The 27945-nt window shown below is 39.9% G+C and overlaps 1 protein-coding gene across 3 annotated transcripts in view; it reads left to right on the plus strand.

Moving 5' to 3' along the window:
* Positions 1-344: 344 nt before the first annotated feature.
* The window catches only part of LOC132126335 (ephrin type-A receptor 8-like), an 88365-nt gene continuing 60764 nt past the window's right edge, over positions 345-27945 (plus strand). For 2 of the 3 annotated variants that reach the window (XM_059537532.1, XM_059537533.1), the window contains exons 1-2: positions 345-625; positions 26112-26176. In XM_059537532.1, coding sequence (XP_059393515.1) covers positions 538-625; positions 26112-26176 — 153 coding nt within the window. In that variant the 5' untranslated portion in view covers positions 345-537. The remainder of the gene's footprint in view (positions 626-26111; positions 26177-27945) is intronic. The other variant, XM_059537534.1, reaches the window with a different exon arrangement.

Here is a 27945-nt window from a genome sequence, read left to right on the forward strand (position 1 = left end):
AATAACTAATTTTTTAATTAGAAATAATAAAACATATAACTGTCAAATATATATATACTGTACATATACATACATACACAATATATATTACACAATTGACATTTTTTCTTATTAAAATCTGAAAGCAATCTTTTTTTTTAACAAATAAAATAAATACATTCAAAATGTATTTCTCAATTAAAATATGTATAGAAATGTGGCCAGAGATGTAGGAGCTATGCGGGATGTAAAACTAGGGATGTGCATATTCCAAACCCTTCCTTCTTATTGGCTGCTCTCTTAGACAGGCACTGCTGGACACGCCCCCATGCTGCGCCTGGTGGTGTTGCATGTGCCCAAGTGCAGGCAGGCAGTTTTGAAAGCAGTTTCTGATAGAAACTACTGCTCCGATTCTACACTGGCAGAGAACGAGAGAGGGAGTGAGCGAGGGCGAGGGGAGAGCGAACGAGAGAGAGACGGGGAGAGAGAGAGAGAGAGAGAGAGAGAGAGAGAGAGAGAGAGAGCTTTCTCCCCGTGCGCTGGGTCCACATTTGCACGATGGCATCAGATCCAGGGCTGCTGCCCCTCTTAGTGTGGACTATATCAATGCAGGTCCTGGGCTCCAGAGGAACATCTACCAATGAAGGTGAGCGTGGATGTGGGAGTGTGTGTGTGTGAGTGTGCAGCAAATATAGACAGGAATTTATGTTGTCTTTTTTTCAGATGACAGATTGATATATATAGGGAGATCGGGGCTAGTTGTCACAAGGGGAAGTTGTCACAAGCTTACTATGATTGTCAGTGTAAAGTTAATCAAATGTGTTTTATCTAGCTGAAGGTCTTGAATTTTAACAGTTTTTATTCTGCCCTCCAAACTAAAATTCCTTTATCATCATATTTTTGTTACAAATGTTAGATAAATGCAGTAAAACAAGAGTGACATACATTAAGATAAAAGCCAGCTATATAATGAACATAGATTTGAATCATGCTTTTTAGGACAAGGCTGTTTTTCATAAGTACGGTATTTAATTGGGGCAGGTTGTACCAAGTTATTTAAATGTTGCAATAATTTAATATTTTTGCATTCTACGTTTTCTAGTTTTGCATAATTTGGATTGAATTCCACTGAAAAGCCTATAATAGGATGTTTAAAGGTAGACTTCTGTTGTGACAAATAGTATATGGTGTGACAACATGCCCCGCTATCACTAAAGGTAAATCTGTGTTCAGTAAACTGCCCAATTATGGTGTAAATGGCTTTTTATGTTTAAAAAATATCGATTTTCAAAAATCAACCTTCTTTGAGAAATATTTAAAGTGTGACAACTAGCCCCTGTCTCTTCTTAGTGATACTTGGTGATTAAGTATTTGTATGCGTCTTTAATAAAGCAAACTTTATTTGAGGGAGACGTGCATGTGTGCGTATAAACAACAACAAAACGATTCTGCTCATGGAAAGTCCTTGTAAGTCATATAATCATATAGATGTGAGTGTGTGTGGGCTGATCTGTTGTTGTGAAAGAGGGAACACGCCGCCTGTTTGGATCTGTCATTGTGATTGAACTGATGCCGTCACTTTTTCTGAGATCTGCTGGACTCATCGGTGCGATGACATACACACAGAGAGAGCGTTTCTGATTCTTCTTAGGGCTGCTGATAGAAGTCTACCATCATATCATACACTACATGTGATTCTTAATAGCAGGGATCCTATATTTTTAGCACTCAATGGCCAAAAAGAGCACTGTCTGGAAATATATTAGATGTATTAATAATGTACAGCTTATCATATCTAACATCAGATCATCGATTGAGTTGTTCTTTTACACACACACACACACACACACACACACACACACACACACACACACACACACACACACACACACACACACACACACACACACACACATGCTGTGCATTGTTGTCTTGTTAAGTTGGCAGTGTCCTGTGTGCTCTGTCCGGCTCTGTCCAAAATAAAGGATGAAATAATCTGGTGGAGGAAAAACCTCTTGATAACCTCTGCTCTAGGCAAAAAAACATTTACATTTAAAATGATTTACCAATAGCTTTACAGTCTGATGATGTCTGCATGCTGATCTCATGCATAATGGAAGGTGTTTGTTCATAAAATGTGCATTTATCTTTTAGATAAACTAAAACAGAATCCTATGTACATATTTACCTTTACCTATTTAATTCATCTCTTTTATTATAAATACAGTATATTACAAATTATATATTTTGAATATATGTATATTTACTAATTGAATGTTTGTATGTATAAAATAGATATTTCTATGAATAAGTTTAATAATACTTAAATTGTTTTAGTTGATGCCAATAATTCTTTATTTAACTTCTTTACATATTTACAATTACATATTTATTTAGCTTATTATGAAATACAATATATTCTATATTAATATAAATCGCAAATATATTATCAATTAATCTTATGAATGACTCTATTCTATTCTATTCTATTCTATTCTATTCTATTCTATTCTATTAAGTTTCTGTTTACTAAAGTCTCAGATTCAGATTCACAAACAGTTTTACATACTGTATCTAAATTAGTTAAAGTAATACACAAAGTGTTTTAGTTGCTGTTAATAATTCTTTATTTAATATTTAATGAATTTAGTTTATTATGAAAAATATTATAAATTAAAATATATTACAAATATATTATGAATTCTATTCTATTCTATTCTATTCTATTCTATTCTTTGTAGAATATAATCAGAGATCTGATTCAGATTCACAAACAGTTGTACATCTCTGGATTACTGTCGATATTTTGTTGCGATCAGTAAATAGATGTTAACGTATCTTTTTTTTTTTCTTTTTACAAAGAAATAACTGTGTTTTAAATATCCATCCACAGACTCGCACATTACTGTGGAGAATTGTTGAAAACCCAGGCTGTGGAATATTACAGTCGTCAGTGGTTGATTTCTGTTTTATTGTCAAATCATATTTGTTTACTATGAGGACAGGACACAGTTTTGACCTGGTGACCTCATCCAGCCTCTGGATACGTGACTGTTTTCCCCCGGTTTCCAGCCGTAGCATGTTTTTGATCTCAGGGAGAGGGTTTGCGTGTGTGACACGGATGTTCTGCTCAGACACACTAAGTGAACACACGGTTTGCGTGATGTTTCTGCCTCTCCAGTCACTGTCACAGACGGTTCAATACAGCGTAAAGACCGCTGAGGTGAGAGAGAGCTCGAGAGGCAGTCTGAAAAACACTCCAGATGAGAGAATGGAGGAGACCGGGGCTAGTTCTCACAGTGGCTTTATCTCACAGTTTTTAAGACAAAAATCCAATGCATAAATGATATTTAAGATCAAGACTTTAAGTTGTGTGTCTTTACAGGAACTTTCAGAAACAAACCCATCCTTGAGAAATATCCACTGAAGTAAGACGTGTGACAACTAGCCCCGGTTTTCCTTATGCAGTATAAAAACAAATAAACCTTTCAATTTCACCTTTCAATTTCACCTTTCATTTAACACCCGATGCTTTCAAAGACTTCTCTGCCGAAATTTGGTTTGAACGAGTTGCAGTGACAAAAGAAAACAAGGCATCTATTTTGAGCTCTCAATTGATGAGACGCATGTTTGAAATTCAAAATAACTGTGTTCTTTAATGCTATGCCGTTCGGTGCATTACTGCTGATGCATTTGGTGTCTTGCCGAATTGTTCCATTAACCTACACAAAAGTCCTTTGAAAATTCCTGTCAAAACGCATTTTTACCTGCCCTATAAAGTACTGTAGCTTTTGTGCGAGTGCAAAATTAAGCTGGAGATGTGCAGTGCAAGTGATTTTTCTCTGTCGTGACAATTGTTGTGCTTATTCTTGTGTTAAAGATGAATCGTTTGGTCCGAGACGCTAAAACTAAATGCATGTTTTGTCATCATTTAAAAGGACATTAGAAAATGTTGACATCAAATACACTAACAAAGAGAGAGAGAGAGGAGTGATTATGAACAGAGCAAAATTTTTTTTATTTAATTAAATGTTTTAATCATCGGGCATCCAATCAAACATACTTATAACTATAGATTTGGATAATTTTAGAGTTTGATTGATAAATTGACCCAGTTCTAAATCTTTCTTTTTCTTTCTTTCTTTGCTGAAAGACATTAACAGAGGAAGATATACCCTGTTAATTTCACATTTCTGTTGACTGATGGACAAGTGCAAGGAAACATTATTAAGAGACAAAAAAAAGTTTCGTTAAGTGCCTTCTTGTCTAGAGTTTAGTTCTCCGCTGTGTTATTTTCTAGATTGGCCCTTAATCCAGAACATCATTGGAATACTTATCAGTGGATCTGTGCAATCCATATTAGAAACTAAATCAATTTTAGTCAGACAGTTTCTCAAAGACTCCTTGCATAGTGATAAATGAATGAAATCTTGTTTGAAGCTAGACTTTTTCCCCTACATGATTGGCACCCTTCTGATTAGAAAAGATTAGCGTCAATGTTGTTTCGTCAAATATTAATGCTCCGTTCATACACTGTAAAAATATTATTTCAGTATTACATGCTTAATTAATTGTTTGCTTTTTCAGTGTATATGAGCTACTCTTTTCTAAATCTTACTCTAGAAATTAACTACATTTAATTTGGATGAAACTATCTCCAATCATATATTTATGAGCACAACATGAAGACCATAACAGATTCATTTACATTTTTCATTTAGCAGACTCATTTATCCAAAGCAACTTGCCAGAGAGGAATATAGCAAGCGATTCATCATAAAGAGATAAATAAACATAAGAAGTGGTCACAAGTTTCGGACAACATTTAGATTAGTTCTATTATGATATTTTAGCAGCATTGAGATAGTATTATCGTTTGTATTAATATATAGAATTTTCTGTTTTCATTATAATTTTAGTTAAGTTTTTGGTTTGTTGTGTTTTTAACAGTTTTAATAGTTTTAGTGTTTATTTTTGTGTATACATAAAATAAACACTAAAACTATTAACTATTAGTAACTATTAGTAAACTATTAGTAAATCTATTAAAAACATTTTCATGAATTGAAATTATATATATATATATATATATATATATATATATATATATATATATATATATATATATAATTTTATTTTATTTCAATTCATGAAAATGTTTTTAATAGATTTAGTTTTAGTTTCTGTTTCAGTTAACTATATTAACCCTGGATAGATTATAGTAAATATCACGAGTTCATGAGTCATGGTTATTTATTTTTTCTGCATTAAAAAAGTGTTTAATTCATAAAATCATAATTGATGTACTGTATTATGTTTGTAAAATCTGAATATTTTGTAAAAAAAAAACAAACAAAAAACATGCATATTGTGTATAGTGCTTTGTTTTCTAAATTTAAGTATGATAGACTTAAGTGAAAATTCTTCGAGTGCAACAAACAAAACTGCTGATTTTCCAGCATTCAACAGAACATTCTACTTTATATTTTGTACTTGTGCAGTATGCGATCTAAATTCTACATGCTTCCATTTCTGCATGTAAGTTACATCAAAGCTTCGATGCCTTTAAAAGAGGGAAGAAAAGTGACTGTTGAAGTGTGACAGTGGGAAAGAAAAGATCCCAAAGAAAATCTTCCCATGAAGGAAACAATAATTCCCAAACAAGACTGTCAAATCCCTTTCGTCTCTTTATATCCATGTGGGAGGCCGAGGAAAGAGATGGCAGTCCTGCTCTGTAATTGGGGTCTCAGCATCACAGGGTTCATGCACGATTTCAGGTGGGTTACGCACAATTTCCCTGACGTGTCCTGCTGTTTTGAGGCCTCACACTGCCCTGCTTTTGCAGGATGCATTTGCTCTGATCTGTTTAGTGTTTTTTTACAGAGCGTCTTGTGTGAGATGCATTACGATTTCTTACATGTCCGTCCTCGGCGTTGAGAAAAAGCAGAGCCGAAAACCTGCATGTGGCTCTCGCCGTCTTGGGAATCTGATATTGATTGCGGTCCGTTTGTGACTTTGGTAAGTGTGAATTCAGCAATGGGTGAGAGACACTAGGCTTTTCAAGGGAGGCTGTAGTGCTTTACCATCTGACTGATAACACAAAAGGCTGTGGGTTCAGTTCCCAGAGGAGAACAAGAGGGACACTGAGAGCCTGTAAAGATTTACACTGCATATAATCATCTTACTCAGCCTTGGTTTTGCTTGCTGTTGCTCCAAAGTTTGGGGGAGTAATTTTAATGCAGTAGAATAGTGCTTTTACTCAAAAAAATAAAATAAAAGGATTGGTTAGATTGTTATTTATAATCAAAAATCAGTAAAAACAATACTATTTTTGAAATAACATTACGATTACAAATAACGCTTTTCTATTATTTATAATATATTGTAAAAGGTCATTTATCCCCGTGATGCAAAGCTGATTTTTCAGCATCATTACTCCATTACTCCAAAAAAAAAAGAATTATTATTGAACCGAGTTCTAGAAACTAAATGTAAAGGAAAAAAGTTATATTTATATGTACAAAAGTGACAATGGGATTCTGGGATGCTTTTTAGGTTATGCTTTATTTGAAGGTGTCCTTGTTACACATTACATATATACTATTATAATAACAATAAATGATGCACAATTGCATGCAAGTAACCCTAAACCAAAGCCTAACCATATAGTAAGTGCATATAGTTAACTACTCAAATGTATAATTACACTGTAACAAGGACAGCTTATAATAAAGTGTAACCCTTTTTTAAACACTATTCAAGGAGAAACATCTAAATGGAGCACCGTTTAGCCGATTTTCCTTTTAACCTTTTACATTTTATTTTTGTAAAAACTATGCATTTAAGCATAGTTGAAGTTCATGAGAAACCAAAGTTTACTCAAAGCACTGTTAATGTCTGTTAGTTGCCTTTGCCTGACTTGCACGTATGCAATTTGGCTAAAGCTGAGCAATTACAGTATGTATTTACTTCAAGTTCACCAGCCATTCAGGATCTTGCTTTGCTGAAATGTCTGTCTAAGGCACAGTGTTATCTGTGCACCATCAACAGATAGAGAGCATCTTTAACAGACAACACTGTTGACTGTCTGGGTTTGCAGCTGTGTGTTTGCAGAACTGAACTTGTGTTACAAGGATTTTTAAATCAATACAGGCAGTTTGGCGCTCGTGTTTAGTGCAGCCAGGGCTTCAGATCGCAAAAAACAATGAGAAGACTCCAGTTTGGAGACCCGATTCACAGAAATAGCATACATTATTTGATGTTGCTGAATCTATTTTGCATTTGTTCCCGACCCTATAGTGAAATGATGTCAGTCTGTGCAATTTGCTCTCTGCCAGCTGCAGTACAAGCCTGAAAGAGACGAACAGACCTGACAGGGAGAAAGAAAGAGCCACTTGCTGCTGTTTTTTAGGAGGAAGGGAAGGCGATAGAGAGTGTGAGAGCACTAGAACGAAAGGAGATAGATGGTGGAAAATGGAGTGGCCCACAGCAGACATAAACGAATGCCCGTGTTGAACTTTGTTGCAGTGCTTGTGCCGTGACAATCTACTGCTCCAGCCGGAGGGCCTGTTTCTGTCACGTTGACCAGATGCACCTCAGCCTCTCTGCGTGATGGAGAGCTCCTCAAATAGTGATTCTTCACCCCGCAGAGACGCTTCCTCCAACTAGAGATCAGCCCGCTCTTCGATGAAGGAACTAATGTGCTTTGAAATAATTGGATTAGGTTTCGTCCCAAACATTTAATAAACCGATAGTCGCCGTTAATTGTGCCAGGCCAGGATTAGGCTTTATCTGAACGGACTCCTTTTAAAGTTTTTGGTTATTGCCAGAATTGTGCACAATCTCATTGTTACATATGTATATACTGATTTTTACAAATTATTGAAAACTTTAAGAATGCATTTTTTTTTAATGTATGATGACATTCAATAAGAACATAAACACAATAAAAGTGTTTATGTTTTATTGTATTTGTTGTATTGAATTTATTTTATGAAATTCATTCTTATATTTAATTAATAAAAAAAATGTCGAGAGATTAAGAGATGTATTGCTCATAGTTTTTGAAAAGGCTGAAATTCTTTTAAAAAGAGAGGGAAACAGATAGGATTCCTTTTCATGGGGTTTATTTTATATTTTATATTATTTTATACATTTATAGTACATAAAATATATCAATAAAATACACACACACACACACACACACACATTTAGATATACAGTATAGATCAAATTTTAATATAATACTTTAATATTTTATTCGTTATAATCGAAATATTTTTCATTACAAATACAATACGAAATATATATAATTTATTTGTGTATGCAATATTCATATTTATTAATTCAACACTTTTACAATATTGTTAAATAAGCGTCTACATCATTAGGAGAAAATTGTTAGCCTGAATGCAATGTAAGTCGCTTTGGATAAAAGCGTCTGCTAAATGCATCAATTTAATTAAATATAATCTACATAAAATATTATTATCATTTAAAAATTATTATTGTTATATATAGGAGTTCATGATAATGTTAAGATTGGTATGTTTCTTAAAAATGTCACACACACACACATATTATAGATATTATTTTGAAATTATTTTATGATGTTTTCTTGAGGTCATACTATTTAGCCATGTTGGAAAAATATATATGTATATATATATATGTGTGTGTGTGTGTGTGTGTGTGTGTGTATTGTATGACCTTAAGAAAACATCATAAAATGACTTGCATGTTTAAAATGAGAATATTCTGTTACTTTTTACTTTTTGGCCTTTACAGTTTGACATTTGAGTTTTTTTATTTTTTATTTTTTATTTTCAAAAGTGTTTAATAACTCTATGTGTTCAAAATGAAAACAAATACTGAACTTCTAAGAACGAATTTCTAAGTACAGTTTTCCTTTCTTTTCATCATATTGGACGTCATTGACACGTTTATAAAGATTTGCAGATGCATGAAATGAGATATGAGTTTAAATACGGATTTATTGTGACATCAAGTCCTATTTAGTCTTTTTTTTGGGGGGTGTGGGGGGGGCTCTTCAGGTGCTCTCTGCAGTCTGAGATTGAATTGGGGAATATTTTGAGTCTGGAAGATTCTTCTGTGTTCCACCGCGCTCTGCGTCACAACACCAAACAGTGTGATACAGCGTTCCTGAAACTCTCTGTGATCCTCGGTGATGGATCTCTCCCTCTTTTTTCATGGTGGAAATGTGCTTTAAACCTCATAATCTGCACATAAATCAAAGGTTTAACCTAATTCAGTGATGGGGTGAAGGTGGTGGAAAGTCTACAGTGAGATCTCCACAACCAACACGCGCGCCGCAATATTGATGCTTCGCACTCTCGCACATTCATCACATTAAAAAGTGACGAATAAATTCATCATTTAAAGCAAGCGCAGATGCTACAGAAGGTAGAGAAATTAATAAAGATTATTTGAAGGAGAGAAGAGCAGCAAACGGAGCTCATTCTGAGGAAAAAGATTTATTTAATATCTCTTTCAACCCATTGCATCAGCGTACAACAAGTTTTTTAGGCTGCGGCTCAGATTATTGGAGAAATTATGTAGCTTCGCTCTAAAGGTTTGATAGAGGTCTAAACGTGAGGCTTGATATTTCTCACAAGTGAACGTGCGTTAAATAATCACCTGTTTACTTAAACAGCACGCTTTTCTGAGGCCTGCTGGGAAATCAAGTTTAGGTGATGAAAGAAATTGAGAAAAAAAAAGAGTTTTTTTTTTGTGTCGTTCAATTTTAGATGTTTTATAGTGTCATATTGTCATATCAGTGGTTTTGAAAGGCATTGGGCATTTTCAGTCGAGCGTGTCTTGTCATTTCACGGGGTACGGCTGAAACTGTCACACGCAGACGTGCCGTTCTATCAGCGAGAGATCGTTTAGTATCTGCTCTATTGTACTGGACTTATTTCCATTAAATGCTACCAGAGTGTATAGATTCACCTCAGTGCTTCCGATGAATGGCAGCCCAACACTAAAGCCTTTTATATGCATTAAAATATGTCTATCTATGACTGTCAAAGACTTATCGTTGTCCATCTGAGAAAGACTCGTGTCGCGACTTATCCTGACATAATGCTAAATGAGAAATCACACATTGCTTGGAAGGATTTACTCATTTGGATTAATAATTTTGGGCTTATGTTTGGAAACTGTGAGTGAGACGCGAAGTTTAAAAGAAGGCTTGTTTATGAATTTATAAGCAATGCAGATGTCTGTCCACCGCAGAGACACCGCAGGCCTGCAAGAGAGTGTAAAGATGATCTCTCTGTGACTTTGAGGAGTATCTTTTAGAAACAGACCAGTTATTTGAGGGACGATCAGGAGCTAGTGACATGGTAATGGTAACTATTTTATATATAGTTTTAGTTTAAATTAACCAAAAGTTACTGTAAGTGTTATACCAGGACCATTTTTATCAACTTATTAATCGAAACACTTCATTTTCAAGTAAAATGTTTCCTGAAATCTTATTTGCACAAATAACTTTTTTTTATGATTCATAAATACTTCCAGTAGGTTCACTTCTTTCAGCTATCTTTACATCTAATGTCAAGAGAAACTCTCTGTAATTCATCTAAGATGGTTCTTTCTAATAATAATTCAGTAGATGCTAAGTGTGCAAATATACAACTTTTGAGTTAAATTATTGATGATTTCTTTATTATAGAAATATGATTTATTTCTATTAGACAGTATAAACCTGATGTAGTGTTTTAAACTAGTACTCTGGGGTTGTAGTACCTTTTATTATCAACATGTGTGTCATAGAGAAAAACAATAATTATGACTTTTACTTGTTGTTGTTCTATTTGTTCTATTTCTTAAAGTCATGTTTAATTAAACACATAAAGAACACATGCATTTTATTTCATAATTTTATTTAATTTAAATTACCTGTAAAAAAAGAGAGAAAACTTCTAACTTCTAAAATCTTCTAACATTTTCTTTCATTTAATTTTTACTTTCTTTTTTTTTCTTCTATTAACATTTTGTCTTCTATCATCTTTATTTCTTTAATTTTTATTTTATTAAAATATCTGTTGAGGTTACTAATTTACATAAGTTATAAATAAGTTTAACCTTCTTTTTTTTAGTTTGTAAATAGTGTTCAATACTGTGGTATAGTGTACATTTTACCGGCATTAGAATAGAAATGTATATAAATTCTGAAATGTTTATTTGATTTAATTTTTGTCTTGGTCTGATCAGTCGTATTGGAACAGTGTAGGCTGGGATTTAGGTTTATCCACTGAAAATTGATTGGCTTGTGCAAAGTAGGTGTTACAGACTGTTTTTTTTTTTTTTTTCTCAAATTGAACATGAGACTGTCAGTGGTCTGTACCATTAAAACCCCTTTGAACAATAGTGAACATTCATCCCCATCTCATCACTGCTAACTAACTCGAGTGATACTAACTAAACTGTGCTCCACACAGTAGTTTAACTGTGCTTTCCCTCGTCCAAAAATATCCCTCCAGCAAACAAGTGCGCAAACACACCTCAGGGACCGTCCGGCTTTGACGCCGCGTGGCCGTTTTGCCACCGCGTCCTCCAGGGAGCGACGGCGCTTGTGTTCATGTATCTTCAGGTCTGCGCTCACCTCAGGCCGAGGAGAACATGAAGTGCTGGCATAAACCGATCCGTCAGACAGACAGTCTCCCAAAATAATTGAAGTGTCAGGAGAACAGACAGACGCATGTCGTACAGCAGGGGAATTTATCTCAGTTTCTGAACACCATCAACAATTCATTACAGTTCACTGAAGTAGTCCTGCAACTAAAAGCAGCCAGATATCAGACAAATAGTGGTGATATAATGACCGTTTCCTACAGGCGTGATGTGTTTTCAGCAGAGGGCCTCTTCGGGGCCTTGAAGAAAGATCATGAAATGAGTCTTCAAGGATTTCTCCGCTTCAGATGATAAGCTGAAGCAGAACGTTGTTTTAAATGCACGTGTCGTGTCATGTCGTGTCGCTCGCAGACTCCCCGCAGCAGCAGCTCTCTGTCGAGCTCGAGGGTGTTTAGACGTCCTACCTTTGTTGTTTTCCTTCTGAAGTGTTGAAAGGATGTGTCATTTCAAACGGAGCGAGGTGGCCGGTTTTCCGGCTGAGAAACAAAAGCACTTGCACATAGTCGCTGTGTGAAATCTGAAGTCAACTTAATTATAATGGAAAACAATATTTGTCAGATCGGCTTCCTGGTTAGGAGTCCTAACGTGAAATTTGCCTTAATCAGTCACAGCATGCTGAGAGGATAGATAACTAAGCAGCTGAAAACAACGGCCTGGTTAGGTAAGCCTGTTAAGTTGGTACCACGGCAAGTTTTTCTTCAGCTTCTGAATGTTTACTTTAGATAATTTGATAATTCTGTTAGATACCTGGTTTACTGTTAGCATTTTTGTCTATATATATATATATATATATATATATATATATATATATAATTTTTTTTTTATATCAGCTGAATACAAAGGCCTTGACCAGCGGTTCTCAATTCTAGTCCTCACGCCCTCTTGCTCTGTACATTTGGTATGTTTCTCTATCTTATCAAACGTATATGTTCCATTCAAAGTGCATTGAAGTATGCGAGACGTGAATTTAAATTGTATTTATTTACACAGGTATATGATGTCACACTTGTCTGTGTGTGAAGACGTTGCGCAGCGCAAATCTGTGAAAGAATGTTCCGAAGTGAGGTAAACTTGAACAGATTTCCCCTGCTCAGGGAGTAGGGAGCAATGAACACTGTGTAGGGACCATGTGAATGGGAACAAAGTTCATGCATGGAGCTCACTTCTAATGAGCTGATTATCTGAATCAGGTGTGTTAACAAAGAGAGACATACAATATGTGTAGAGCAAGGGGTCGAGAGGACTGGAATTGAGAACTGCTGCCCTAGACTATAAACTTGTTTAGATTGTGACCAGATTAGTAACTAGTCAGGGTTTTTTGAACACTGTAAAAAAATTCTATTTAAAAACTTAAGTCCAGATGCTGTCTTATTTTTTACGTATAATCAACTTGCTTGTAGTCATTTCAACTTACATTACATTACACCAACTTAAAGATCAAGTTGAATTTAATATAACTTAAAAAACAGTTGGATGTTTACTTCAATACTGGGTTAATCTGTGTTCTTTCATTTTATTTGTTCTATTTTTTTAAAGGAATGTTTTATTAATTTAGAAATATTTTATTTTATTTTTAATTCAATACTTGCCAAAATAAGGATCAATTTACATTATAATTATTTTATTGTGTTTATTTGTTATATTTGCAATTATTTGAGAAGCACTTGCATATTTGAATTTATTTAACATAAAATATTTTATTTTATTTTATTTATTTTAATATATTGTTCTTCAATTATTGGCAATGCTGTTAGATTCCTAATAATGTGAAGATCAATTTACGTTAAAATCTGTCTTGTATTTTCTTTATTTGTTCTATTTGTAAACACTTGAATATTTTATTTTAATATTTAATAAAATATTTTTTTGTGATGTTTCCTTCGAAATATTTCTCAATTAATTAAGCATTGCTAATTTATTTAAATAATATTTGAAATTTCAAATTAAGAATGGTATTCAATATCATATTAGTTTTTGCAGTGCAATTTTTTTTTATTGCGACAAATTACATTTCACCAGCGTTACATACTTCTGACATTTTCACATCATGACACAAACCATAACAATGTCGGCCTGAAATAGATTTTATTCATAGAGAATTGATTAGAAGTGAGTTGTGGTTGTAAAAAAAAACTGAGCTTTGTGCATCTAGAACAGAAGTAAGAGTTCAGGAGAAGTAACCATTGTCTCTAACCATGAACATGGCCAATTAGAAAGAAATAAATAATGACATTTTCCACACGTTATCCCCAAGAAGGGATAAAACTACATCTGTTTGTTTTTAAGGACTTTGCTTTTACGTGTGTTCCTTTCGTAGAGTAGAAGAGCAAAGGAGGAAGAGATAGATCAGTGATTTGACTGATCAGAATGGAATCAGTCAGCTGTGGAATTACAGCCATGCAGACATCCTGCTCATCAAAAGTAATCTTAAAACCTTCATCAGTACTTTGCAAAACTGCGTCTGTTGATGTTGCTCCATCTGGAGCAGACACGGAAGGAACAGATAGTAGGTTCAAAACTAGAATCATTTTTGCTCACCTTATTTATCTATGATTTATTTGAAGAAAGAAAGATCAGAGATTTATTATATACTTCTGAATAACATTGCAAGTTTAATCACTTGAGTCACATGAGTTATGTACCAAAGTTTAACATTCAGAATTAAACTTAATTCAAATCCCTAAACTTAAGCGTAAGCGATAATAATAGCGATTAGTGCTCAGAGAACTCCATTAATGTACTGCCCTACTTTGAGCATTTGAAAATGTGCTTTGAGTAATTATATATTCAAAAGAAAACAAACAAACACAGGTATATACTGTAGAATCCTCCTCTGTTTGCATCATTCACATGTCTGTTCATTAAAAATACATTCCATACTAATGATAAACATTATGTTCCTATTCCCATCAGGATGGCATACTGTACATATTCCTGACTCATTAAGAAAAGCTTTACATTTCTCTCCCAAAATGCATTGTGCTCAGTAGTTCTGAGACTATGGTGATGCATTTTCTGAACTTGCTGAGACGAATGCTTCACCCTGTATCGTGTTAGACACTGTAATTTCTCCGTCAGTGACCCCGAGTGTTCGGGCAACAGCGGCCCTCCATCAATCCTCAGGTCTGATAGACACTTCGCCTGAAAAGCCAGAAGAACCGAAATTGAGAACAGTTTTCAGAGTGTAAAAGGAAAAGATGGAAAAGTTAACCACTGCCTGCGGGACATCTCCGTTTGTGAATGAGCACAACTGTAAACTTATTTCACAACTGTTCTGTGACTTTTCTGGTTTTGATGGATAGACTCTTTAAAATTATATTTTCTGAGGGGGCAAAATATTAAAAATTGTTTTAAAAAGTGTACACCCAATTCCCTGCAGAGATGCTTTTGTTGAGGAAAGGCATTTGTCACCGCTGACAGGCATCTCCATGTGTAATTGGGACACGGGCTTCTGAAATTGGCTGTAGTAAACAGCAGGACGTTGATATTAGAATTGGTGAAACTATCAGGGTAGTCTAAAATACCTGTAGAAATCACTTTACCCAGATATGCATTGTGATAAATCTGTCAGTATGAGGAAAATGACTATTGATTGGCTGATAGCACTACAAAAACACAAAGGTGAAAGGCACTTTTCTCCTTTCTGTGTTACCTGAACTGAGAAATTCATGTTTAATTGCTAGCAAAAGTCTGCTGGTTGACACAAAACACAATATATTATATTAAACCAAATATTAATCCTCAGAAAGAGTCTTTAGATATGAAGTCTACATGTTCTATGTTTTTTTTTTCTGTGAGAATGAATGGCATGGTTTCGTCTACCACACATACTGTAGCATGCTGCTCTGAGGTCATTTTACCATTTGAGTGGAGAAAAATGACCATCATAACATTTATGCATAGAAACTTAAAGGTTTTAACGAAAACCAGTCAAAATAAAACCTCACTCCCAAGGATTTGACTCTGGTCAAGGCCTATCCAATAGGAGTAGACTGGGAGTGGCCTTGGGCAACAACGTGCCCAGTGCATTATGTGTGCTGAAATTTTCCTGTCTATATATATGCAGGGTTGTTTGATTAATAGAAGTGTAATTATGTGTAACAATATAAATTTATTTACTTTTGATCAGTATAATACACCTTTGTTGAATGTTTTAATTTCTTTAAAAATGTATAATAATTCTTAAAAAAGAAAAACAAAAAGGGGAAACAATTCTACTCTTTATCAAAATTATGTAATGCATTAAAATTATATTGCAGCAGAGTTTTTCCAAAACTGTAAGTGGGAAAAAGAATAGATGTAAATCAATAAATTATGAATAATTTACTGCTACTATGAAATGTGACTAATTGTAATAATGCAATCCATAAAAAGTAACTGTAATATGATTATGAAAATTTAAAATGTAATATAATTTAATTACAATTACTTAATTTTTGAAACTTTTAATAAAGATTAAGTTTATTTCAAAATTTGCTTTGATGTTTTCGGTGATGTGAGGTCCAAGGTGTCAGTTAAGAGCTCATGAGCCTACTGAGAGAACACTAACCTCGGCCAGATCTTCTGGAACCTCTGTCACAGTGTCTGGGTTGTGTTTCCTGGGTTTCCACTAGGTGTCCTCCTTTTCCACGGTGTCTGTCACCTTACCACTTCCTGTTCCCTTATTTGGTCACCTTCCTCCTTGTTTGAGTTAATTGATTGTTCCCCACCTGTCTCCTGTTTCCCCATTATCCTTTTGTGTATTTATATCCAGTCTGTCTGAGTCTGTGTCACGGACTTTAATGTTTATGTTTAATGTTCATGTTAAACCCGTTGTCTTGCCCTTGCTGTGTGTTCTTATCTGTTTTGGTTTATGTTTGGATTCTCTGGTTTTGACCCTGCCTGGACTGTTTACCCTTTGGATTTGCCCTTTAATAAAGTCACATACCTGCACTTGGATCTCTCCCGTGGTTCTTTGTAACACCGATCGTGACGGAACGACTCTATCACAGTAAGAACCAGCGGTATGTCTGCCTATGTCTCATCCCCAGCCACAGAGCGGGAGAGAGACGGTTTTGAGGGAACTCGCCTGGTGGTTTTCCGGGGGACCAGGGGAGGACGCCGAGGAGGGAGTGGTCGAGAGGAGACTCGGCATCGCTCTCAACCAATGCCTCCCTTCGACCCGGGGCTCGTGTGGAATGGGTCAGAGCCACCATCTCACCATGGCGGACAGAGAGGAGAGAAGAAGTGCACGCCCGCCATGGTGGCGCCACTGCCCATGATGGTCGCTATATCAGCGCCAAGAGGCAGGATGGACGCCAGCACAGCGCCACAGCACAAGGTGGTCACCAGTCCAGCGCCACGGTGCAAGATAGCCGCCAGCTCAGCGCCAACGCCCAAGATGGCCGCAGACTCATTCTTGGATTATTTCTCCACGCTGTCAAAGATCCTAGAGATCCCTAAGACTGTTCACGTCACAGCTGCTGAGCCAGCGCCACAACCCAAGATGGCCGCCAGCCCAGCGCCACAGCACCAGGTGGTCGCCAGCCCAGCACCACAACACAAGATGGCCGCTAACCCAGCGTCAATGCCAAAGATGGCCGCTCGTCCAGAGTCCTGGCCCAAGATGGCCGCCAATCCAGCGCCACCACACAAGATGGCCACCAGCCCAGCACTACAGCACAAGATGGCCGCTAACCCAGCACCGATGCCCAAGTTGGCCACCGGTCAAGAGCCACGGCCCAAGTTGGCCACCGGTCCAGAGCCACGGCCCAAGATGGCCACCCATCCAGAGTCATGGCCCAAGATGGCCACCAATCCAGCGCCACAGCACAAGATGGCTGCCAGCCCAGTGCCACCGCACAAGATGGCCGCTAACCCAGCGCCGATGCCCAAATTGGCCACCGGTCCAGAGCCACGGCCCATGATGGCCGCCAATCCAGCGCCACAGCACAAGATGGCCGCCAATCCAGCGCCACAGCACAAGATGGCCGCCAGCCCAGCGCCACAGCACAAGATGGCCGCTAACCCATTGCCAATGCCCAAGTTGGCCACCGTTCCAGAACCACAGCACAAGAGGGTCGCCAGCCCAGCACCACAGCACAAGATGGCCGCCTGTCCAGAGTCATGGCCCAAGGTGGCTGCTTGCCCAGCGCCGCTGCACGGGATTACCGTCTCAGCTGACCCTCCGGAGTCGAGTCAGGTTCCAGTGGACTCTCCAGGGTCGAGTCAGGTTCCTGTTGACCCCCCAGAGCCGAGTCAGGTGCCCATTGACTTTCCAGAGTCGAGTCAGGTTCCGGTTGACCCTCCAGAGTCGAGTCAGGTGCTCATGGACCCTCCAGAGTCAGGGTTAGTCACCGTCGACCTTCCAGAGCCAGGGTTAGTCACCGTCGACCTTCCAGAGCCAGGGTTAGTCACCGTCGACCTTCCAGAGCCAGGGCTAGTCACCATCGACCTTCCAGAGTCAGGGCTAGTTCCTGTTGACCCTCCAGAGTCAAGTCAGGTGACCGTTGATTTTTCAGAGTTGAGTGAGGTTCCGGTTGACCTTCCAGAGTCTAGTCAGGTGCTCGTGGACCCTCCAGAGTCAGGGTTAGTCACCATTGACCTTCTGGAGTCAGGGCTAGTCACCGATGACCCTCCAGAGTCAGGGCTAGTCACCGATGACCCTCCAGAGTCAGGGCTAGTCACCGATTGACCCTCCAGAGTCAGGGCCAGTCACCGATTGACCCTCCAGAGTCAGGGCCAGTCACCGATTGACCCTCCAGAGTCAGGGCCAGTCACCGATTGACCCTCCAGAGTCAGGGCCAGTCACCGATTGACCCTCCAGAGTCAGGGCTAGCTCCTGTTGATCATCCAGAGTCGAGTCATGTTCCAGTTGACCCTCCAGAGGCGAGTCAGGTGCCAGTGAACTCTCCAGAGTCAGGGCTAGTCACCGCTGATCCTCCAGAGTCAGGGCTAGTCACCGCTGATCCTCCAGAGTCAGGGCTAGTCACCGCTGATCCTCCAGAGTCAGGGCTAGTCACCGCTGATCCTCCAGAGTCAGGGCTAGTCACCGATTGACCCTCCAGAGTCAGGGCCAGTCACCGATTGACCCTCCAGAGTCAGGGCCAGTCACCGATTGACCCTCCAGAGTCAGGGCCAGTCACCGATTGACCCTCCAGAGTCAGGGCCAGTCACCGATTGACCCTCCAGAGTCAGGGCCAGTCACCGATTGACCCTCCAGAGTCAGGGCTAGCTCTTGTTGATCATCCAGAGTCGAGTCATGTTCCAGTTGACCCTCCGGAATCGAGTCAGGTGCCAGTGAACTCTCCAGAGTCAGGGCCAGTCACCGCTGATCCTCCAGAGTCAGGGCCAGTCACCGCTGATCCTCCAGAGTCAGGGCCAGTCACCGCTGATCCTCCAGAGTCAGGGCTAGTCACCGCTGATCCTCCAGAGTCAGGGCCAGTCACCGCTGATCCTCCAGAGTCAGGGCCAGTCACCGATGACCCTCCAGAGTCAGGGCCAGTCACCGATGACCCTCCAGAGTCAGGGCCAGTCACCGATGACCCTCCAGAGTCAGGGCCAGTCACCGATGACCCTCCAGAGTCAGGGCCAGTCACCGATGACCCTCCAGAGCCAGGGCCAGTCACCGATGACCCTCCAGAGCCAGGGCTAGGTAGCATGGACTTTCCAGAGACAGGGCTAGGTACCATGGACTTTCCAGAGACAAGGCTAGTCATCGTGGACCTTTCTGAGTCAGGTCAAGTCACTGGGTGGCCTTCTGCTCTGCCCTGTTGGACTCCGGCATCGACCACAGGGGCGTGGTGGTCATCTGCTCCGCCCTGGGGGACTCTGGCATCGACCACGAGGACGTGGTGGTCCTCTGCTCCGCCCTGGGGGACTCTGGCATCGACCACGAGGACGTGGTGGTCCTCTGCTCCGCCCTGGGGGGCTTCCGCTCTGACCACACGGACATGGTGGTCTTCTGCTCCGCCCTGGGGGGCGCTTGCCCTGACTACCCCGTTGTGGTGGTCTTCCGCTCCGCCCTGGAGGACTCTGGCGTTGACCACAAGGTTGTGGTGGTCTTCCGCTCCGCCCTGGAGGACTCTGGCGTTGACCACAAGGGTGTGGTGGTCTTCTGCTCCGCCCTGGGGGGCTTCATGTTTTCTTTTCCTGTGGTTTTTGTGTTAATTTCGGTCCCTGTTCCTTTCTGTTAGTCTGGCCCTCCGTCCCTCCCCCTGAACCTCCTCCGGTCCTCCTCCCTCCTGGTCTTCCTGTTTTGTGTTTACATTCTGGTGCCTGTTCCCCATGTTTTTCTTTTCTGCCCACTCCCCCCCCCCCCCTTGAGCCTCCACCTGTCCGCCTCCCTCCTGGTCTCTGTTTTGTTTCTGTCTTGGAGCGTCTAGGAGCCACTCCGTAGAGGGGGGGTACTGTCACAGTGTCTGGGTTGTGTTTCCTGGGTTTCCACTAGGTGTCCTCCTTTTCCACGGTGTCTGTCACCTTACCACTTCCTGTTCCCTTATTTGGTAACCTTCCTCCTTGTTTGAGTTAATTGATTGTTCCCCACCTGTCTCCTGTTTCCCCATTATCCTTTTGTGTATTTATACCCGGTCTGTCTGAGTCTGTGTCACGGAGTCCTTGTTTAATGTTCATGTTAAACCCGTTGTCTTGCCCTTGCTGTGTGTTCTTATCTGTTTTGGTTTATGTTTGGATTCTCTGGTTTTGACCCTGCCTGGACTGTTTACCCTTTGGATTTGCCCTTTAATAAAGTCACACACCTGCACTTGGATCTCTCCCGTGGTTCTTTGTAACACCGATCGTGACAACCTCTGGCTCTGATGTCTCTATAGTGGTTAAACATGAGATATAATTTGTTTTCTGTAAATCTAACGGGCAGTCTTTCGTCTCATTAATCTAACATTTGTATATCAGAGCGCTGCCTCTGTATTTTTTATTAAAGAATTAAATTAATAAATATTTTATATAAACAACAATAGCATTTAATATTGAGAAATGTATGTGTTCGTAATGGTTTAGTTCGTTTAGATCTTAGTTACATTTTTCTGCCCTTAGATGGCGACAAGAGACTTTTTACGAGTGAGTCACCAGTAAAGACTTTTATATTGAAAAAGGATGCTAATTTTTGTTTTTTAACAACGGTAAGATGCAGCCAACACATGCACTGAGCAGCGCTGTCATCAGAAATCACTCATAACAGATGAAAGGATAGTATGACAAAGATATCGCTTTCCTCAGTGGACATTCAAACTTTTTTTTTTTTTTTTTGAGAATATGAGATTGAGTTGAAGAATAAATGCTGGATCAGATACAGGTTATCAGTCAGTCAGTCCAGCTCTCTGTCTCATAATACTCTACTCCAAATAATATACGCTTTTTCTAAAGTGACATTTTAGAATAAGTAATGGAGGCTTGGCTTCAGCTGTTAAACTGTAAAACTTGAGATTTGAATCTGAGGTGGAAGGAAGTAGTTCTGCACAAAAGAGGGTTTTTATAGACACTCCGTCATTGTCTCTTTTTTTAATTTACACACTCGTAGCAGTGTAATATGGCTGTATATTGGCATGCAGCATGCGCAAATTGTGTAAAATTGCTCATAGATATTTCCAATTTTAGTATATGCAAAAATCGATATCAACTGTATAGCCTAAATATATATCAACTATATTGCATAAATGTAATAAAATAACTGCCAGCTATCTTTGAACATCAGTTATAATGATTTTGCATAATAATCACATTTTATATACATTTCACTGTCAGAACAAATTCCTTTTTTGAAGATTATTGGTCCAACACATTTTAATTATAAAGTCGAGTTAGACGTTAGACATTTTATGTATTGTCCCTTTTCAATGCAGTGTCATTACAAAATGACAAGGACAAGGACTTGACCTGCTGATATTGTCCCACTTTATAAATCCCATTTTTTCTTTGGTATTTACGGACTTTTGGAGGTGAATCTATATTTATACTGTACAGTGTGTATGTGTCATGAACGGGAACACAGGAGACTGAGGATCCAAGTGCAGTGTGGTTAATTAAGGGTAATCCAAATCAGAGTCAAAAACAAGCCGGGGTCGTAACCAACATAAATCCAAACAGAAACAAATAAACAAACAAACAGGAACAAGAATAGGAACTCAAGGACTAGGAAACGCGAGGAAACTAGGTGACGGAAAGTAAGGACTCCATAAAGACAATATGAAACAGACCGGATATATAGGCAGGGTAATGACTATCAAGTGAAGACACCTGAGTGCAATTAACAGGAGTGCAATTACTGTGATGAAGGGACAAGGCTTTGTGGGAATTGTAGTGCCTGCGGTGAGGTGCCTATGGGGAAGTGAGTCCACTAGTGGACACCCAGGGAAACAGAGACCAGACAGCATGACATTAGCCCTTCCTCCATGGAGCAGCTACCAGATGCTCCACCCGAACCCAAGACGAGACCAAGGAACACAGAGACCAGGAGGGAGGTGGAGCGGAGGTGGACCAGAGGGAGGGACGGAGGGCCAGGTAAAAATCGGGAAACAGAGACAAGAAGTGCAAAACAAAAACAGGGAGCCCAGGAGGGAGGTGGACTGGCGGAGGATCAGGGGGAGGGACGGAGGGCCAGGTCCACAGAGGGTAACAGAGAGAAAAGGGCAAAAAACTAAACAAAACAACAACAAAACACAAGTCCAGGAAGGACAGAAAATTCAGTTGCCCAGGGCCGAACCGACAGGGCAGTAATCCAGGGTGGAGCAAGGTAGAACTGGAGCCATGCGGTTGAGTCAGAAACCCACCAGGGCAGCGCAGAAGACCACCACAACCGTGCGGTCGAGACAGAAGCCAACCAGGGCGGCGCAGAAGACCACCACAGCCATGCGGTCGAGACAGAAGCCCACCAGGGCGGCGCAGAAGACCACCACAGCCATGCGGTCGAGACAGGAGCCCACCAGGGCGGCGCAGAAGACACCACATCCGTGCGGTAGAGACGGAAGCCCACCAGGGCGGCGCAGAAGACCACCACATACGTGCAGTCGAGACAGAAGCCCGCCAGGGAGGCGCAGAAGACCACCACATACGTGCGGTCGAAACAGAAGCCCACCAGGGTGGCGCAGAAGACCACCATATCCATGCGGTCGAGACAGAAGCCCACCAGGGCAGCGTAGAAGACCACCACAGCCGTGCGGCCGAGACAGAAGCCCACTAGGGCGGCGAAGAAGACCACCACAGTGGGATCGATGATACATGAGAGCAAGTCTGGATAGGCAAGTTTGAAACAGAGAACATGAACAAGTTAAGGGTGGCCTCCATGGCCACGACAGGATCAGTCGAGCGCTCAGAGGGTTTGGCTGAGACGTGAAGAGGCTCTGTTAGTTCAGCAGAGACGTGGAGAGGCTTTGATAGTTCAGCAGAGACGTGGAGAAGCTCTGGTAGTTCCGCAGAGTTTAGACTGGATTCAGGAAGATCGATGGTGACTTGACTCTGCTCATAAAGATCATTGGTGACTTGACTCTGCTCATGAGGAACATGGGTGACCTGACTCTGCTCATGAAGATCACTGGTGACCTGGTTCATACAGTGAACATACAGTTCATGGAGTGTCCACGGTGACTTGACCTGACTCTGGGGGGTCAACGGGAACCTGACTCGACTCTGGGGGGTCAACGGGAACCTGACTCGACTCTGGGGGGTCAACGGGAACCTGACTAGACTCTGGGGGGTCAACGGGAACCTGACTCGACTCTGGGGGGTCAACGGGAACCTGACTCGACTCTGGGGGGGTCAACGGGAACCTGACTCGACTCTGGAGGGTCAACTGTGGCTGTCATCCCGTGTAGAGGCGCTGTGCCATGACTACGGACCGGCGGCCATCCTGGGCAGTGGCGCTGGGCCGGCGGCCATCTTGGGCAGTGGCGCTGGTCTGGCGGCCACCTTGTGCTGTGGCGCTGGGCCGGCGGCCATCTTGGGCAGTGGCGCTGGACCACTACAGGAACTCAAGGACGAGGAAACTAGGTGACGGAAAGTAAGGACTCCATAAAGACAATAGGAAACAGACCGGATATATAGGCAGGGTAATGACTATCAAGTGAAGACACCTGAGTGCAATTACTGTGATGAAGGGACAAGGCTTTGTGGGAATTGTAGTGCCTGCGGTGAGGTGCCTATGGGGAAGTGAGACCACTACTGGACACCCAGGGAAACAGAGACCAGACAGTGTGACAGTATGACAAACTAGTTTGTTTAAACAAACCAGATTCCCAAAGTTTCAGGAGGGTGTGTTTGCAAGTGCATAAAGCAGAGTGACAAAAAAGCAAGGTTTTGTCATGCTACATTGACACACACACACACACACACACACACACACACATACAGAAGCTTGTCACCCTCACTTTTTGTCCATGACAAAAAGCCCCAGAATGTAGTTAACTTGCACAGTGTCATTGCCAGTGCACTTCCAGTGTATGAAAATATGTTGACATGCAGATGCTAGAGCTTCTGTCCTGTAGTGTGTACTTGGCATCGCTATTTCGAAAGCAGCTGTGCTACTGTCACACTACGGATAAATGTTAAGTTAGTATCAGCACTACTTGTAGTTAGTACCGCTTTCTACGAAGGAGCCAAAGAGCGAGAGGGAAGGAAACCAAGAAGGAGAGAGAGAGAGGCCATCTGTTCCTACTTTCTGACCCAGTGCTCTCATCAGAAGCAGCCTTTCCAAATTAGAAATCCAATCACATGTGCAATAATACTGCTGATTACAGACTGCGAGCGAGGGACAGAGACAGAGAGAGATCAGAGAGAGCTAAAATAAAGTTCTCTAAGTAGAAAATTAACCAGGTTGATGACATTTAAAAGAAATTGAAAAAAAAAAAATTGCACAGCCTGTAAATGAACAAAATGTGAAAGGTTCCCTAGAGTGCTGTGTTGCTTTTACATGTAAAATACAAGAAAAAAAGCTCACCTGGGGCCTGATGTACATGGGTGGTTCTTCTGTTATACGGTCAATTCACGTTCATGCATTCAGTTCCTTTTGAATAGGCAAAGAATAAATCTAAATAACCTTAAATAAAGAGATAGTCCACCCAAAAATGAGCCCTCCCAACATCCCATCATGAAGACGTCTCCTCTGACATTTGCCAGTGGAGGTATGTTTTTGCTGACTTTGAGGATTGCTTGGCTCATAACAGTTTTGAAGTTTCATAGTAAAAACATTTTCCCTCAAATAAAGATCAGTCTGTTATGTTTGTTTCCCTGCATAATGACAGACACAGCAGTAGTCAGACAGATCACTGGTCTGTGGAAATGTCTCTTGATGGTTGTCTGGATAGATTTGATGACATAGTCCTGTTGTCAAGCAGGTTTGCTGTATTGTGAAAGTTTAACATTAAACAAAAAATGAGTTCTTAAACCTTCAATTAAACGTGAAACTGATCACAACGATAACCCGAATGTGACCTCCACGACATTGTCCAAAAGAAAAAAGCAATGTGTTTGAGCCACGTATAGGCGTAATGAGTGGAATGTGGGGGTAACGGCAAGCTTAATTTGTTGTTTTGTGGTACCTATGGGATGCTGAAGCCAGTTTGTGTTATCTGTTAGCGCTCTACCCGACACACATCCATGTGGCAGTTGGCATTTTTTCAAATTGAAGGTGACTCCTTGTTTACCCATTTCCAACTAGATGGGTGCACTGAATGTAAAGCAGCATTCAGGGTGTCTGGGCTTATGGGGGTAAAACTGGGTCAGGTGAGTGGCTCATGCAGACTCCTCCTCGTGCACAGATGGGCGCATCTGTCACAGCTTCCCGCGTCAAGTGTCACGCCGGTAGCTCAGGGCCAGATGCGCAGCTCCTCTCGTCTTTCATAGATGGATGGGAGCAGGAAAATACAGTTTACAGTGTTTATCCGTGAAAGAAATGTAGCATGATTTGGCCCTCAGCTACAGTCACAGAGAAAAAAAAATGCTTGTTTTGTGGTGACCTTGATTCGTACCGAAAAACAGGCTATAAGTGTCTGGTCATCAATAAAACCGTGGGACGGCCCACTGCACATGCCAATGCTACAGCTTAACATGCTTCATCATGCTACATGTGGACCCCTGTATAAACTACACTGGAAGAAATGATTGTCTTAATTGTTATTTTGTCTTGTTTTATTTTTATATTTTTATTTTTTATTATTGTATTAAATTTTCTTTAAAACAAGACAAACCTACTTAGGAGAAACTATATTATCTGTAAACAAACTAACTGTTGTTTTCATATAATACATCTTTATTAAGTTCTTTTTTCTTAGCCTTTTGGTAAATTATTTTATGCAAATTTTTTTTTTTTTTTTTTTTTAATTGTGTATTCTGTGTTGTATGTATGGTTGTACTGCTGCCTATCTTGGCCAGGACACTCTTGAAAAAGAGATTTTTAATCTCAACGAGTACTTTCCTGGTTAAATAAAGGTTAAAAAAAATAAATTAAAGAAACATATGATAAAACGTGTTTTGTGTTCAATTTACAGTGAATCTCCTGGACACAACCAAAATATCAGGAGACTGGGGCTGGCTCACGTATCCTTCACATGGGGTAAGAGACGTGTGCTCCTTTATTATTGTATGTGTGTTGTGAAAAGTCTTAAAACTGAAGTGTGTAGTTATTTATGATACGATGCGTCTGAAGAGTGCAAACATTGTGGCTCCATTCAACTCTCCAGCATGTCAAATTGTGCTTTAACCTGTGGTGTATGATTAGCAGATGAAGTGTTTGCAATCAGAGATCATTTGAAAGCCACTAGTAAATGAACTTGCTCTTCCAGCTCAAGCCGGCTGGCTTTCAAATCGGCTTCTTTAGTCATTTTCATTTTCATTTGTTTGCCTTCGTCCATTTCTTTCTGGCACTAAACCTGCGGTTTTGTTGCACGATTTGCTTAGGTGTTTTATGATGAGTAGGCTATGTTATCAAAACCTATTGGCAGTGTTATAGGCCGGTGGCACAGAAATTACATAAAGCAGCTTTAAAGTCAGCATGAAATTAAAAAATGACCTGTTTATGTTCTCAGTTCACATTACTGGTCTTATTGTGAACAGCTGGTGCATATTATTCCAAAGAAAAATAATAAATAATCATTTCAAAGGTCCTTGTAACCATTCATCAGAATCTAATCATTTGATTCACCTGTGAAACGGGGGTTAAATTGGGCCAGATTGTGTACATTAATATATAAACATATGCATAAAAATGTATATAAATGTTTATTTTCAATTGGGCCAGATTCTAAATATTTATATACTCTCTATATATATGTGTGTGTGTGTGTGTTAATTTTTAGTTTTATATTTGTTACAGTCATTAAGGCTGCATTTATTTGAGCAAAAATACAACAAAAATAGAAATATTATAAAATTAGAATTGAAAAGAACAGGTTTATATTATAATATATTTGGACAATATAAATTATTTTGTCTATATTTAAAAAGTTTTGGGTCATGTAAATGTTGTTCTTTTCAACTTTCTATTCTTAAAAAAAAATATTTAAAAAAATAACAAAATCACAATAATTAAATTCACACACACGCACTAATTCTGATATTCTATTCTAAAAAAATAGCCTTTTCTGATATTTGTCACACTAGGAAAGTAAAATGGGCTGCAAAACATACCATGTTGACTTTAAACATTTTTTGAACATGTTGTTTTGCTTTTAATTTCTAAAAGGTTTGAAATTTATTTATTTATTTATTTTATTGTACGTTTTAACGTCAAATATGTTCAAGACGCACCCTGTCAGCACATATGCAAACACACACACACTTTCCCTAATCCCAGACTCCTCTGTCCCACTTGTCCCTTTGACACATTATTCAACCACTCTCAGCCGTAGAGACAGACAGAGGTGTGTTTGTGGGTGGGTGAGGAGAGGACAGAGCAGGAGAACAAAAAAGCAAGGTGATGTTCAGAGTTGGGTGTATTTGCATATTCTAATGGAGAAAATGATGCCTGAGGTATTGAATTAGCGGCGCACAAAGTGATCTAAGCGTTGAACTGTCACAATTAGCTCGGGTGGCTGTCAGAGGCTGATGGTGGTGTGATGTCCCTCAGAGCGAGGCAGTACATCGCAGTCGCTGAAGTAACGATCCCTCCATTATCGGCTCACATGTTTAACACCCGCGGACACAAGTAAATTCCTCAAATCAAAGCAGGAGAGTCTTTAAACTGGAAATTAGAGGTGCTCCGATTGATCGGCTACCGATCGCTATTGCTATAAAAATGCAGATATGAAAAAAAAACGATCTCAAGCTGATGACGCTGCTGTGAGATGTTTGGCATGACATGCAGCAGCAATGTCTCTGTCTGGC

Source organism: Carassius carassius, chromosome 44 (assembly GCF_963082965.1).
Source record: "Carassius carassius chromosome 44, fCarCar2.1, whole genome shotgun sequence".
Classification (NCBI taxonomy): Eukaryota; Metazoa; Chordata; class Actinopteri; order Cypriniformes; family Cyprinidae; genus Carassius; species Carassius carassius.